Genomic DNA, 12,234 nt, shown 5'->3' on the forward strand with positions numbered 1-12,234 from the left:
TTAGTCCAGTCCCCTGCACTGAGGCAGGACTAAGAAATAACTAGGCCATAATCATACAATCCTAGCACTGGAAGGGACCACAAGCGGCCGTCTAGTCTAGTCCATCCTCCTGCACTCAAGGCAGGGCTAAGTATTATCTAGTACCTATAATGAATGAGGTAATAATAGCAAAGTAGTAAGTATTAGCATAATTAGCACCTGAGATTATCACAACTGAAACCATTTTTAAAATCTAGTTTAATTTTCTGTGCTTATGCTGTTTCTTTACTGCATTTCTTCCCATTTTGAAAATGAAAACAGACACCTGGGGTTCATTTTTGTTTTCCAGCTGACAAAAGTCTCCCTTTCCCATCCATGGGGGGAGGGATAGCTCAGTGGTTTGAGCATTGGCCTGCTAAACCCAGGGTTGTGAGTTCAATCCTTGAGGGGGCCACTTGGGGATCTGGGGCAAAATCAGTACTTGGTCCTGCTAGTGAAGGCAGGGGGCTGGACTCGATGACCTTTCAAGGTCCCTTCCAGTTCTAGGAGATGGGATATCTCCATTATTATTTTGGGGGGGGAGGGATAGCTCAGTGGTATGAGCATTGGTCTGCTAAACCCAGGGTTGTGAGTTCAATCCTTGAGGGGGCCACTTGGGGATCTGGGGCAAAATCAGTACTTGGTCCTGCTAGTGAAGGCAGGGGGCTGGACTCAATGACCTTTCAAGGTCCCTTCCAGTTCTAGGAGATGGGATATCTCCATTAATTTAAAAAAAAAATTAATTTAATCCAGAATAATTTATTTTAAAAATGTCTGCAAAATATAATTCACACCCCCAAATATTATCACTAGCTGCTAGATTTTCATGACAATCTTGCAAGACTTCCTACTCAGTTTAGGGCCATATCTACACTAGAGAGTTTACAGTGGCACAGCTGTACGGATGCAGCTGCATTGCTGTAAGATCGCTTGTGTAGCCACTCTAGGTCGACGGGAAAGAGCTCTCCCATGGCCATTGACATAATTAAACCACCTCCAACAAGCCATGGTAGGTATGTCAGCAGGAGAGCGTATCACACTTACACACTGGCACTTCTGTTTGTGTAACTCAGTGCATTTTTTTCACACCTCTGAGTGACATAAGTTATATCAACAAAAGTGATAGTGTTGACATAGCCTCATTGTCTTCTTCTAATACATTAGGGCAAGGCTGCAAATGCCTTGAGTATCTGGGTTGCAGATGCTCATCTAAGCCTGCTTTGACATTAAAACAATAAACGATGAAATCTTGTTTATGAGCTATTAAGTTTTATAAAACATAATTCAACAATAGCCACAATGTCCAGAGCCGGCTCCAGGGTTTTTGCCGCCCCAAGCAGCAAAAAAAAAAAAAAAAAAAAAAAAAAAAGCCGCATTCACGATCTCTACCCTCGCCGCTTCAGTCTTCAGCAGCAATTCAGCAGCAGTGGTCGTGCCACCCCTCTCCAATGGCCGCCCCAAGCACCTGCTTGCTGGGCTGGTGCCTGGAGCTGGCCCTGATAATGTCTGTACTTTGGCCCTAGGCTCCCTGGCAGTTTCTCTTTTACTTAAATTAACTCCATATGTCCACAAATTCAGGCAACCTTGGTAGTTTTTGGTTGTACTCCGGTTTTCAGAGTTTAGTATCCCATTTCTTATTTGGCGTGACATCAAGGGGCCACACATCCCAAGAAGTCCTGAGCACCTGCCTTTCACCCGCTCCCCTTTGTTCTATAATCACCCCAAATTTCCTGTCCCCTCCGCCACCATCATCCACCCACCTCTCAAACGCTGGGTGCGCCCGCCCCATGCAGCTGCCAGTGTCACCGCGTACAGATCGCTTGAGCCTCGGGGACTGGCTAAGAATCCCTTCCCCAACCACTTCTTCTGGGATTGCGCTGCTGGGCCTGGAGGTGGCTCTTTAAAGATGCTCCCTAGAAAAAGATCCACCGGAAATAACTTACTCCCTCGCTGGAGGGTGAGGTTCGTTTCCGGTGGTCGCCGAGCTGGTGCGTTTCCTCGCCTCGACCCTTGGCGCTCCATCGCGCATGCGCTGCGGCCCCGTCTCACCAGCAGCAGCGAAGGAGTTTGGAAGTTCAAAATGGCCGCCGCGGTGGAGTCTGTGCTGCGGGAGCCCGAGTAAGAGACAGGGCGGCCCCTTTGGGAAGGCGCCTCTCGGGGGGGAAGTGGGAGGGAGAAGCAATGAGGCGCCTTGTGGCGGGAGGTGGCTATAACGGTCGCTAAGGCTCATTTGCCGGGGGGAGCGGGCGAGTCGCGAGGGCCCCGGCTGGGCCTTCGGCGTGAGACCGCACGCGGCGTCCGTTTCCCCGGCCCCAGCGAGCACGAGCCAGGCCGCGAGGGGGAGAGGCCGTGCACGCGCTTGGAGTTCGGGGCTCCTCGTGCTCCTCCCTTCCCGCCTCGGGCGCCCAGGGGTGGTTGCTAAGATGCCGGGGGGGAGGGGGAGGGTCAGTCCTGATGTTCGTGGATTTTTTTTTCGTATAGGTGCCTTTTACCCCCCGCCGCTATCCCGATTTTTCACACTGGCTGCTCACCCCAAGGAGGGGTATTGCTAATCCCCTCCCGCGCTGGAGCTGCTGGTCGCCGGCCTGCTCCCCCTAGTGAAACGGGGGCCGGCTCCCGCCGCGTGTGGGCATCCAGCAGCTTGGGGGCTGTTCCGTACTCGCTGCACCCGCAGCTGCCTTTGGGGAACGCGGGCTGGGCAGCGTTCTGGGGTGAGGAGGCCAGGGCCAGGCTTGTCTTGTGTTTAGTGCTGTGGGCGTTAGAGTCGTGGTGCAAAGCATTTTGTGAGAGAGCAAGGATCTCTCGCACTTTGGTCTTTATTAGAGACTTTTATCTGGAGTTAAAAGTGACTGCCTGAACTCCAGGTGGCTGGGACTCTTGTAAGGGGCAGGCTGGGCCTCGCCATACATTTGTGAAATCTCCAGAAGCCCTTTGCACAGGTGTCAACTACCCTGAGATCCAGGGCCGGCGCTTCCACTAAGCGACCCAAGCCAGTCGCCATGGACAGCAGGATTTCGGGGGGGGGCAGCATTTTGCTGCCCTCAGTGGAAATTCGGCTGTGCGGTGTCCTTCCGCTCCAGATCTTCGGCGGAAATTCGGCGGCGGCTCCTTCACTCACTCCAGGACCCGCCACCGAAGTGCCCTGAAGATGCGGAGCGGAAGGACCCCAGCCACCAAAGACCCCAGGCCCCCTGAATGCTCAGGGGAGGAGCGCTGCCCTCGCTTCTGCTGAGATCACAGGCAATCCATTAACCAGACTAACCCCCTTCCCCACCCTCCTCCCATGTGGACATAGAGCAGTGGTTCCCAAACTTCAACAACCTGTGAATCCCTTTCACTAAAATGTCAGGTCTCGTGAACCCCCTCCTAAAAAAATATTTCCAGAGACTTTCTCCTTAACCGGCGTATAAATTATAAAAGCACTGATCTTGGAAATATAAATTTGTTATGATATGCTTATTGCACAATATTTATTATTAATTATTATTTATCATGACAATATTTTTATTACATTATGAAAACAGCAACATTCTTCCAAGATATCACTTTTGTAGCTTGTATCACTTTGAATAAGCCTGTTATAAGACAAGGCTTCTATGTTTCACCCAGGAGTATCAGATGTGAAACAGCATGAAGGTATTTAACAAGGCAACTCAGAGTTCCTCCTACACAAGCATTCAGGTCTTGAGCAGTCCAGGCAAACAACGCATGTTACAATGAAGCTTAAACTTGTTCTTCATAATAATTTAAAAAAACAATATTAGCTGCCTATTTAATTTAAAAAACAGCAAAAAATATCCATCTCCCTTTCCATTTCTTATAAGGAGTTTTGAAGTTTCAATCTCCTCAGTGTGATAGATCTGCCTGCTTTGATCTGCTTAGCTCTTGGAAGTCCAGGGGCATGTGCTGCCCAGGGTCACTAGGGACAGCTCTGTCCGCCATTAGGGATTTTTTTCCCTGAGAACCCCCTGCAAAAGTTTGCGAACCCCCAGGGGTTCATGAACCCCAGTTTGGGAACCACTGACATAGAGCTAACTTACATTAGCATTGGTGCATGTTTCAATGGCATGAAAAATCTGCACCCTTGAGAGACATGATTATGCCAACCTAACCCCCAGTGTAGACAGCACTAGGTCGCTAGAAATCTTCTGTCGACCTAAAGTCTGGGCTACTCTAAAAAGTTAGGTGGACCTAGCTACATTGTGTAGGGGTGTGTAGTGGTGTAGTTATGCAGACCTAGCCCCCAGTGTAGACAGCATGAGGTCAATGGAAGAATTCTTCTGTTGACCTAGCTATTGTTTCTTAGGGAGATGGATAACCTACGCTGATGGGAGAACCCTTCCCGTTGGTATAGGTGATGAAGTGCTAGAGCAGTGTAGCTGCAGTATTTTATGCATAGACAAGCCTAGGTATAAATATGTAGCCATACATCAGCCATGCCCTCCCAACCTCTTAAGTCCTGCAGTGGTCTCTTGCTCTGGTGATTTTACCCAGCATGAGATGGGTTTATGAGGGCTTCATGGGCCACAATTTGGGAACTACTGGCTTAATATAAAGGGGAAGGGGTTTGGTCAAGACTTTTTATACCCGGTGTTGGACCTGTCTTAATTGTAATCTGATTTCTGGCTGTAATAGTTTGAAGAGCTTTTTTTACCAGTTGCTTTTCAAATAAATAAACAACACATACTATTTCTGGGTCACATGAAAATTTATTTTAAAAACATTATAATGGTGCAAAAATGTTTTATTGTAATACCTAGTTAATAGAAAAATATGATGTTGAATTTTATAGGCCCAAGGTTTGTGTATAATATTAGCTATGCTTTCTGATAGAGAATACTTTAGGAAATGTACTTTACTATGGGTGTATATATAAAAGGTTAGCTTACTTAAGTGTTTAAAACCTTTTTGCCCAATCTGTGATATTTTAATCTTATGAAATTGGGGCAACACCCCTCCCATCAGAATTACTTTGGGATTTTTTGCCAGAATCTGCAGAATTTAGTTAGCAAGAGGTTGCTGGGCCACACACACACACCTCTACCCCGATATAACGCTGTCCTTGGGAGCCAAAAAATCTTACTGCGTTATATCGAACTTGCTTTGATCCGCCGTAGCACGCAGCCCTGCCCCCCCGGAGCGCTGCTTTACCGCGTTATATCCGAAGTTGTGTTATATTGGGTTGCGTTATATCGGGGTAGAGGTGTATATATAAATAAAATCTTTTTTCTCTCTATGGTCCTATTCCACCATTTTCCAGCTGGTATTGTAAGACAGAAGGAGTTTTGAATTAGGTTGTTTTAGTGCCTGTTGATCTGTACAAAACTTCATAGAAATTCCATAACACCATGCAAAACACACCACAGGAGCCCCAAATCTGGTGACTGAGAACAATGCACACGACGCTTTCATTAACTGAAATACTTACCCAAATTCTTAAACATTGTTTTATTTGAATTATGGGGATTCTCTGCTTGTTTTTGTGTCTGGTTAGAACATTGTCCTCCTATGCAAGAGAGGTGAATTCTGTTCTCTTGCTTCATTATATTTGTCAGGGCCAGGGTGCACTGGAGAAGCAATAGGATCAGGCTGTGCTAAGAAGGTATCATGTTCCTCTGAAGCAGTCAGGATAGCAAAACAGTGAGCAGGGTTGATGGGCGCCAGGGTCCTTTCAGCCTTTTAATACAGAGGAAAAGATGATGAACGCAAAGGAGGGTGCTCAAGAGGATTTTTGGGAGCAGGTGCTCAGGTTGGGAGAACACAAGTGTTTGGGTGGTGGTGGGGGGCATGTCTTAATGTGGAAGATCAAGTTGAGGGTTCTCTCTGCTTGGTGTTATTCCTCCTGACTTTCCAGTTTCCATCCTTTTACATTCTGTGACTCCTCCCACCGCTATTCTATTTTCTTCTATCTGGGTTGCGGACCAAGAGTCCACATGCTTTGGAGATAGATCTGCCCAACTTTCTGCTGACCGAAGTTGTGTACAAGAGTCCTAGTATTTCTCTGCATCAGACTAAGAAACATCAGCGAGCGGATAAAGGTTCAAAATCCTAAATTAAAAGGTTGACAAATGGTACAAATGTCAATTCATATAAGGTTCCTGGGGTAGAGTGGAGATAGAGACTGACAGAAAAGTTCTGTGTTGGGAGTAGAACTTACTAGAACAGGGGTGGGCAAACTATGGCCCGCGGGCTGGATTCAGCCCCTCAGGGCTTTGGATCCGACCCACAGGATTGCCACCCCTGTGATGCTGCAGGCCTCATGCCACTCCCGGTAGCAGCCGGCACCACGTCCCTGCGGCCCCTGGGGGGGGGGGAGCAGAGGGCTCCACGCGCTGCCCTGAAGCTCCCATTGACCACGGTTCCCTGTCCCCAGCCAATGGGAGCTTCAGGTGTGGAAACCACAGGTGAAGGCAGCGCGTGGAGTGCTCTCCCCTGCCCCCAACCCCAGGCACAGCAGGGACGTGATGCCAGCTGCTTCCGGGAGCGGCACGGAGCCAGGGCAGGCAGGGAGCCTGCCTTAGCGGCGCGGCACCACTGCCACCCTGGAGCCACTCCAGGTAAGCAGTGCCTGGCCGGAGCCCGCACCCCGAAACCTCCTGCACCCCTGCCCTGAGCCCCCCTGCCGCACCCCTCCTGCACCCCAACCACCTGCCCTGAGCCCTCTACCCCACTCCACACCCCTCCTAACCTGAGCCCCCTCCTGCACCCCAACCCCCTGCCCTGAGCCCCCTTGTACACCCCGCACTCCTCCTCTGCCCCAACCCCTTGCCCTGAGCCCCTTCCTGCACACCTCATCCCATTCTACACCCCGCACTCCCTCCTGCACCCCTGTCTCAACCCTACATTCGTGGCCCTGCATGCAATTTCCCCACCCAGATGTGACCCTTGGGCCAAAAAGTTTGCCCGCCCCTGGACTAGAACATATTTGTAGCTAAAATTTGCAAGGCTTTGTCAACACTACAGCCTATGCTGGCAAAACTTGTGTCACTCAGGGATGTGAATATTCCACCCCCGTGAGTGACACAAGTTACGCCAATATAAGTGCTCATGTGCACAGCCTTATGTCGGTGGGAGAGCTTCTCCCACCAATATAGCTTATGCCACTCACAGAAGTGGTTTTTATTTATGCCGATGGGAGAGCTCTCTCCCATAGGCATAGAACATCTTCACCACACATGATGCAGCTGTACCGGTACACCTGTGCCACTGCAGCACTATACGTATAGATATGGCCTTAAATTCATGTGGATTGTGCGTTGGAATGAATGGAAAATATAACCCCACTGGATATACTTGAGCCTGTTAGTTTGGTGGTTTCTGCTAAGTGGTTAATGCTGACCTTTAATTCTCATTCGTGGCTTCCTGGTGATCACTGTTGAGATGAATGTAGTGGTTGACAGTTCTCGGAGTTTAATTCCCTGCCTATTGAAGTTAATGGAAGGGCTTCCATTGATTTGAATAGTCTCTGAATTAGACCCTAAGAGCTGTTATTTCAGGCTGTGTCTATACTATGCACCTTACAATGGCGTGGCTGTGCCACTGCAGCCACACCATTGTAAGGTGCGCAGGGTAGCCGCTCTTTGTCACTGGGAGAGAGCTCTCTTGGAGACAAAATAAAACCACCTCAAATGAGGGGTAGTAGCTTCGTCGCTGGGAGAGAGTCTCTGCCGGATAAGCGCTGTCCACACTAGTGCTTTTCGCCGTTAAAACTTTTGTTGTTCATGGGCGGGTGTTTTTTTCACACCCTAAGTGGCAAAAGTTTAAATGATGAGAGTGCAGTGTGAACATAGCCTTAGTCTGTCTGCAGATTTGGACATTACCTACATAGGGATTAAATATTGCTTTATTTCAGTGAAGCATATCTACAATAGGGTTTGTTCTGGTGTAACTATTTAATGAAATTACAGTGGTGCATTTGTGAAAACTTTTCTGATATAGACAAATCTCTGGTAGTTAGAAGGGCTAGAAAATTATAAACAAAAACTTAATTTTGTAGAGAGCATTTTTTGCATACCAAAAGTTACAGGGGAAGATCTGCATGCATAGAAATTTGCATGCATGGAAATATTAAAAGAATAACCTATGTATAGTTTGAGTAATCAGTGATGGAGAAGGAAGGAGAAAAGGACAGGTAATGTAACAACTGTGACAAATATATAAAGTAAATATACACCAAGGAGGGGGAGGAAATGTTTAAGGTAGTACAGAGAACTGCAACAAAGAGTAATAGGATGAAAATAAGCAAAGGAACTCTTAACATGAATGTCAGGAAAATCTTTCTCATGATGAAATCTATTAGTCTGGAGTAATCTTCCAAAGGGATTAGTAGAAAGTCCACTGTTCATTTAAAAAATAACTGGAAAAGAAGTTTCTGAAATACCCCCTCTCTCCATGAGAGATACCAATACTTACATCATACTCATCCACAGATTTTTTTAAACTTTTATAAAATAAAGTTTCTAGCCTTTTTGAGTCCAAATGTGAACTATGTGAAATAAAAGATCAGTCTTCCAAATTGGAAATACTTGGCTGATTCAGCTTACATACTCTTATATACAAAGAAATGCTTCTGATAATTTAATACAAGCAGCAGTCAATTTTATGGCAGTCTTATAAATCAGGAGTGCATAAAGGAAAATAGCAATCAGATCCCTATCTACAGTAGAGTGAAGAAAACTGATATACTTTCCTTTCCGACCCAGTTCTTGCATTACTTTTGTATGCAAAGTAATGAAAGCTTGTAACTAGGATTGTCAAATGATTAAAAAAATTAATCGCGATTAATCGCAGTTTTAATTGCATTGTTAAACAATAATAGACTACTATTTATTTAAATATTTTTGGATGTTTTCTACATTTTCAAATATATTTAATTCTATTACAACAGAGAATACAAAATGTACAGTGCTCAGTATACTATTTTTATTACAAATATTTGCACTGTAAAAAAGATAAACTAAAATAGTATTTCTCAGTTCTCATACAAGTACTGTAGTGCAATCTCTTTATCGTAAAAGTGCAATTTACAAATGTAGAACTTTTTTTTATATAACTGCACTCAAATAAAACAATGTCAAACTTTAGAGCCTATAAGTCTACTCAGTCCTACTACTTGTTCAGCCAATCACTAAGATAAACAGTGTTTACATTTATGGGCGATAATGCTGCCCACTTCTTAGTTACAATGTCATCGGAAAGTGAGAACAGGCATTTGCATGGCACTTTTGAAGCTGGCGTTGCAAGGTATTTACATGCCAGGGGGGAGGGATAGCTCAGTGGTTTGAGCATTGGCCTGCTAAACCCAAGGTTGTGAGTTCAGCCACACCTTGTCCCTCTCAGATTTTGGAAGGTACTTCAGATTCTTAAACCTTGGCTTGAGTGCTGTAGCTATCTTTAGAATCTCACATTGGTACCTTTGCAATTTGTCAAATCTGCAATGAAAGTGTTTGTAAATCAAACAACATATTCTGGGTCGTCATCCGAGATTGCCATAACACAAAATATATGGCAGAATGTGGTAGAACCACAGAGCAGGAGACCTACAATTCTTCCCCAAGGAGTTCAGTCACAAATGTGATTAATGCGTTGTATTTTTAACAAGTGTCATCAGTATGGAAGAATGTTCTCTGGAATGGTGGCTGAAGCATGAAGGGGCATATGAATGTTGAGTGTCGTCGGCAATCCCTCGAGGTCGAGGATGTTCTCTTTCAAAGCTTTTATTTTTCATGGGTCCTTTGGTGACTGCGAAGTCCGATTCTTGAGCCACAGGCTCGTTGGCAGACATTACAGGTGGTGTTGGAAGACAGGGTTGGGCCACCATTGCTGCGTGACTGCTGTCTTTCCGTTCTTTTCTGGTGTTTTTCTGTGACCAGGGCAAGGCAATTTTCCTCAAAAGTGAATGTTCCCTTTCTGACAAGTCTTTGCCACTTATCCCTATCCTGGGCTGCTGTCTCCCAGTGTGTGGTGTCAATGCCACACCTCTTGATGTTATCTTGAAGGGGTCTTTAAAGCGTTCCTTTTGGCCTCCCTGTTTCCTTTCTCCTTTGGGGATGGCAACGCTTGCGAGTTACAGCACATTAAAGCAGCCCAGTGCGCTCTAACTCACGACGCATCCACACTGGCAAGGCACGTAGAGCACTGTGACTTCGTGGCTAGAGCGCTCCTGGTACTCCACTTCGGTGAGTGGAATAACGTTTGATGCACCCCCGCTGGAGTGCCGCGGCACCAGTGTGGATGCCCTGGTCTGTTAATGCGCTCTGATCGGCCTCCAGAAGTGTCCCACAATGTCTGTCCTAGCCACTCTGGTCATCACTTTGAACCTATACTGCCCTACCCTCAGGTGACCAACCATCAGACCATTAAATTCTCTGGGAATTCTGAAAATTCTCTTCCTGTTTGCTCATCCAGGCGTGGAGTACTCTCAGCGAATCTTTCCAGGTGACAGTGCCTCCATGTGCCAGGCAATCCCCAGTATGGAGCAACGGCGAGGTGCTGGACCTCATCAGTTTTTGGGGGGAGGAAGCTGTCTAATCACAGCTGTGCTCCAGCCGTAGGAATTCTGATACCTTCGGGCAGATATCAAGGGACATGATGGAAAGGGGCCATGACCAGGACGCACTGCAGTGCAGGATTAAAGTGAAGGAGCTGCAGAATGCCTACCGCAAAGCCCGCGAGGCAAACTGCTGCTCCAGTGCTGCCCCTGCGACCTGCTGTTTCTACAAAGAGCTGGACGCGATACTTGGGGGCGACTCCACCTTCACTTTGAGTACCACCATGGACACTTCAGAGCCCAGTTCAACAAGGCAGGAGGAGGAGGAGCAAAGCGGGAGTGAGGGTGCTGAGGCGGAGGAAGACACCCCGGAATCCCTAGATGCATGAGCCAGGAGCTGTTCTCAAGGTAACCAGTTGCGGCGGCTGGTGCTTGGGGAAGAACAAACACCAGAGGAGGTTCCTGGTAAGCGGCTTTTATTTTGGGAAGGAAGTTATTCGGTGTGGGCTCTTGGGGGGAGGAGGGTTGGGCTGCATGCATGCCTAGATGCAGAATGGGGTGTTGATGTACTCTCTCACATCGTAGTAATCGGCCTCAGTGATCTCTTCAAAGGTCTCAGCCAAACCTTGGGCAATGCGCTTGCGCAGGTTTCTTGGGAGAGCCACTGTGGTCCTTGTCCCAGTCAGGCTAACATATCCGCGCCACTGTGCCGTGAGGGGCAGGAGGATCATTGCTGCACACAAGCAAGCTGCATATGGGCCACGGCGGAAGCTGCATTGTAGTAGAAGTCCCTTCTTTGCTTCCCAGGTTACCCTCAGCAGTGAGATATCTTCCAGGACAAACTCCTGTGGAAAATATGAGGACAATGTTCAGTATAAGGGACCCCCTGCAGCTGTTGGCTCTCCCCAAGGCACAGAAACCCAGAGGACAGTACAGCCATGAAACAATCAGTCCCCCTTGACCCTGTGCTTACTCACCATTTTGGGGCTACCGTGGGTTGTGTGCTCTTGCTTTGGGACGGGCATATTATGCTATTGTGTAGACTGTGCTTGCCCTCCTTAAGTCTGGGGCAATCATTGCTCTGTCTGGTGTGAACAATGCTGCCTCTGTTAAGTGTTGCATTTTGCTTTTATAGATGCAGCTTTGAGATCTCAGCCGTACATGTTATCACCGGCCAAGAGACTGCAAAGAATCAGGAAGAGGCTACGTAGAAGCAAAGAAGATATGCTGCATGAAGTAATGCAGCAGTCACTTAATGCGAATCTAAAAGCACAGGAGTGGAGAGAGAGTGAAAGGAGGATCTGCCAGCAGAATGCGGATCGCCGGCACAAAAGCTCGGAGCTCTGGCAGCAAAGCACGGATTAGCTGATAAGCATCATGGAGCACCAAGCGGACTCGATCCAGGCGCTCGTAGCCATGCAAGCGGAGCACTACTGCGCCCGCCCCCCCCGCAGCCCTTGTCCCAAAACTTTTGTCCCCTGTGCCCCCATGTCACCTCCAACCCACTTTCCCCAACATCCGGGTTTTTACCGCTACCAGCTGCCTCCAACACCTGTATCTTCACCATCCAGCCCTGAAAACTATGACCCTTACCCACTGCACTCAACTCCCATCACCATGCAGTATAGCCATCCTGAAGTGCGGCACTCATTCCGCAGCACTCCAGACAGGAAGGCTGAGTGTAATAACAGGACATACGCAAATCTGTGATTGTACTGTTCCCCACC

General features: G+C 47.5%; 1 protein-coding gene across 5 annotated transcripts in view; it reads left to right on the top strand.

The window, feature by feature from the left end:
• The first annotated feature begins 1,984 nt into the window (after nucleotides 1-1,984).
• PRPF4B (pre-mRNA processing factor 4B) overlaps nucleotides 1,985-12,234 on the top strand; it is a 53,896-nt gene continuing 43,646 nt past the window's right edge. For all 5 annotated transcript variants that reach the window (XM_034762243.1, XM_034762242.1, XM_034762247.1 and 2 more), the window contains exon 1: nucleotides 1,985-2,136. In XM_034762243.1, the coding sequence (XP_034618134.1) occupies nucleotides 2,099-2,136 (38 nt within the window). In that variant the 5' untranslated portion in view covers nucleotides 1,985-2,098. The remainder of the gene's footprint in view (nucleotides 2,137-12,234) is intronic.

This window comes from Trachemys scripta, chromosome 2 (assembly GCF_013100865.1).
Source record: "Trachemys scripta elegans isolate TJP31775 chromosome 2, CAS_Tse_1.0, whole genome shotgun sequence".
In the NCBI taxonomy this organism is placed as follows: domain Eukaryota; kingdom Metazoa; phylum Chordata; order Testudines; family Emydidae; genus Trachemys; species Trachemys scripta.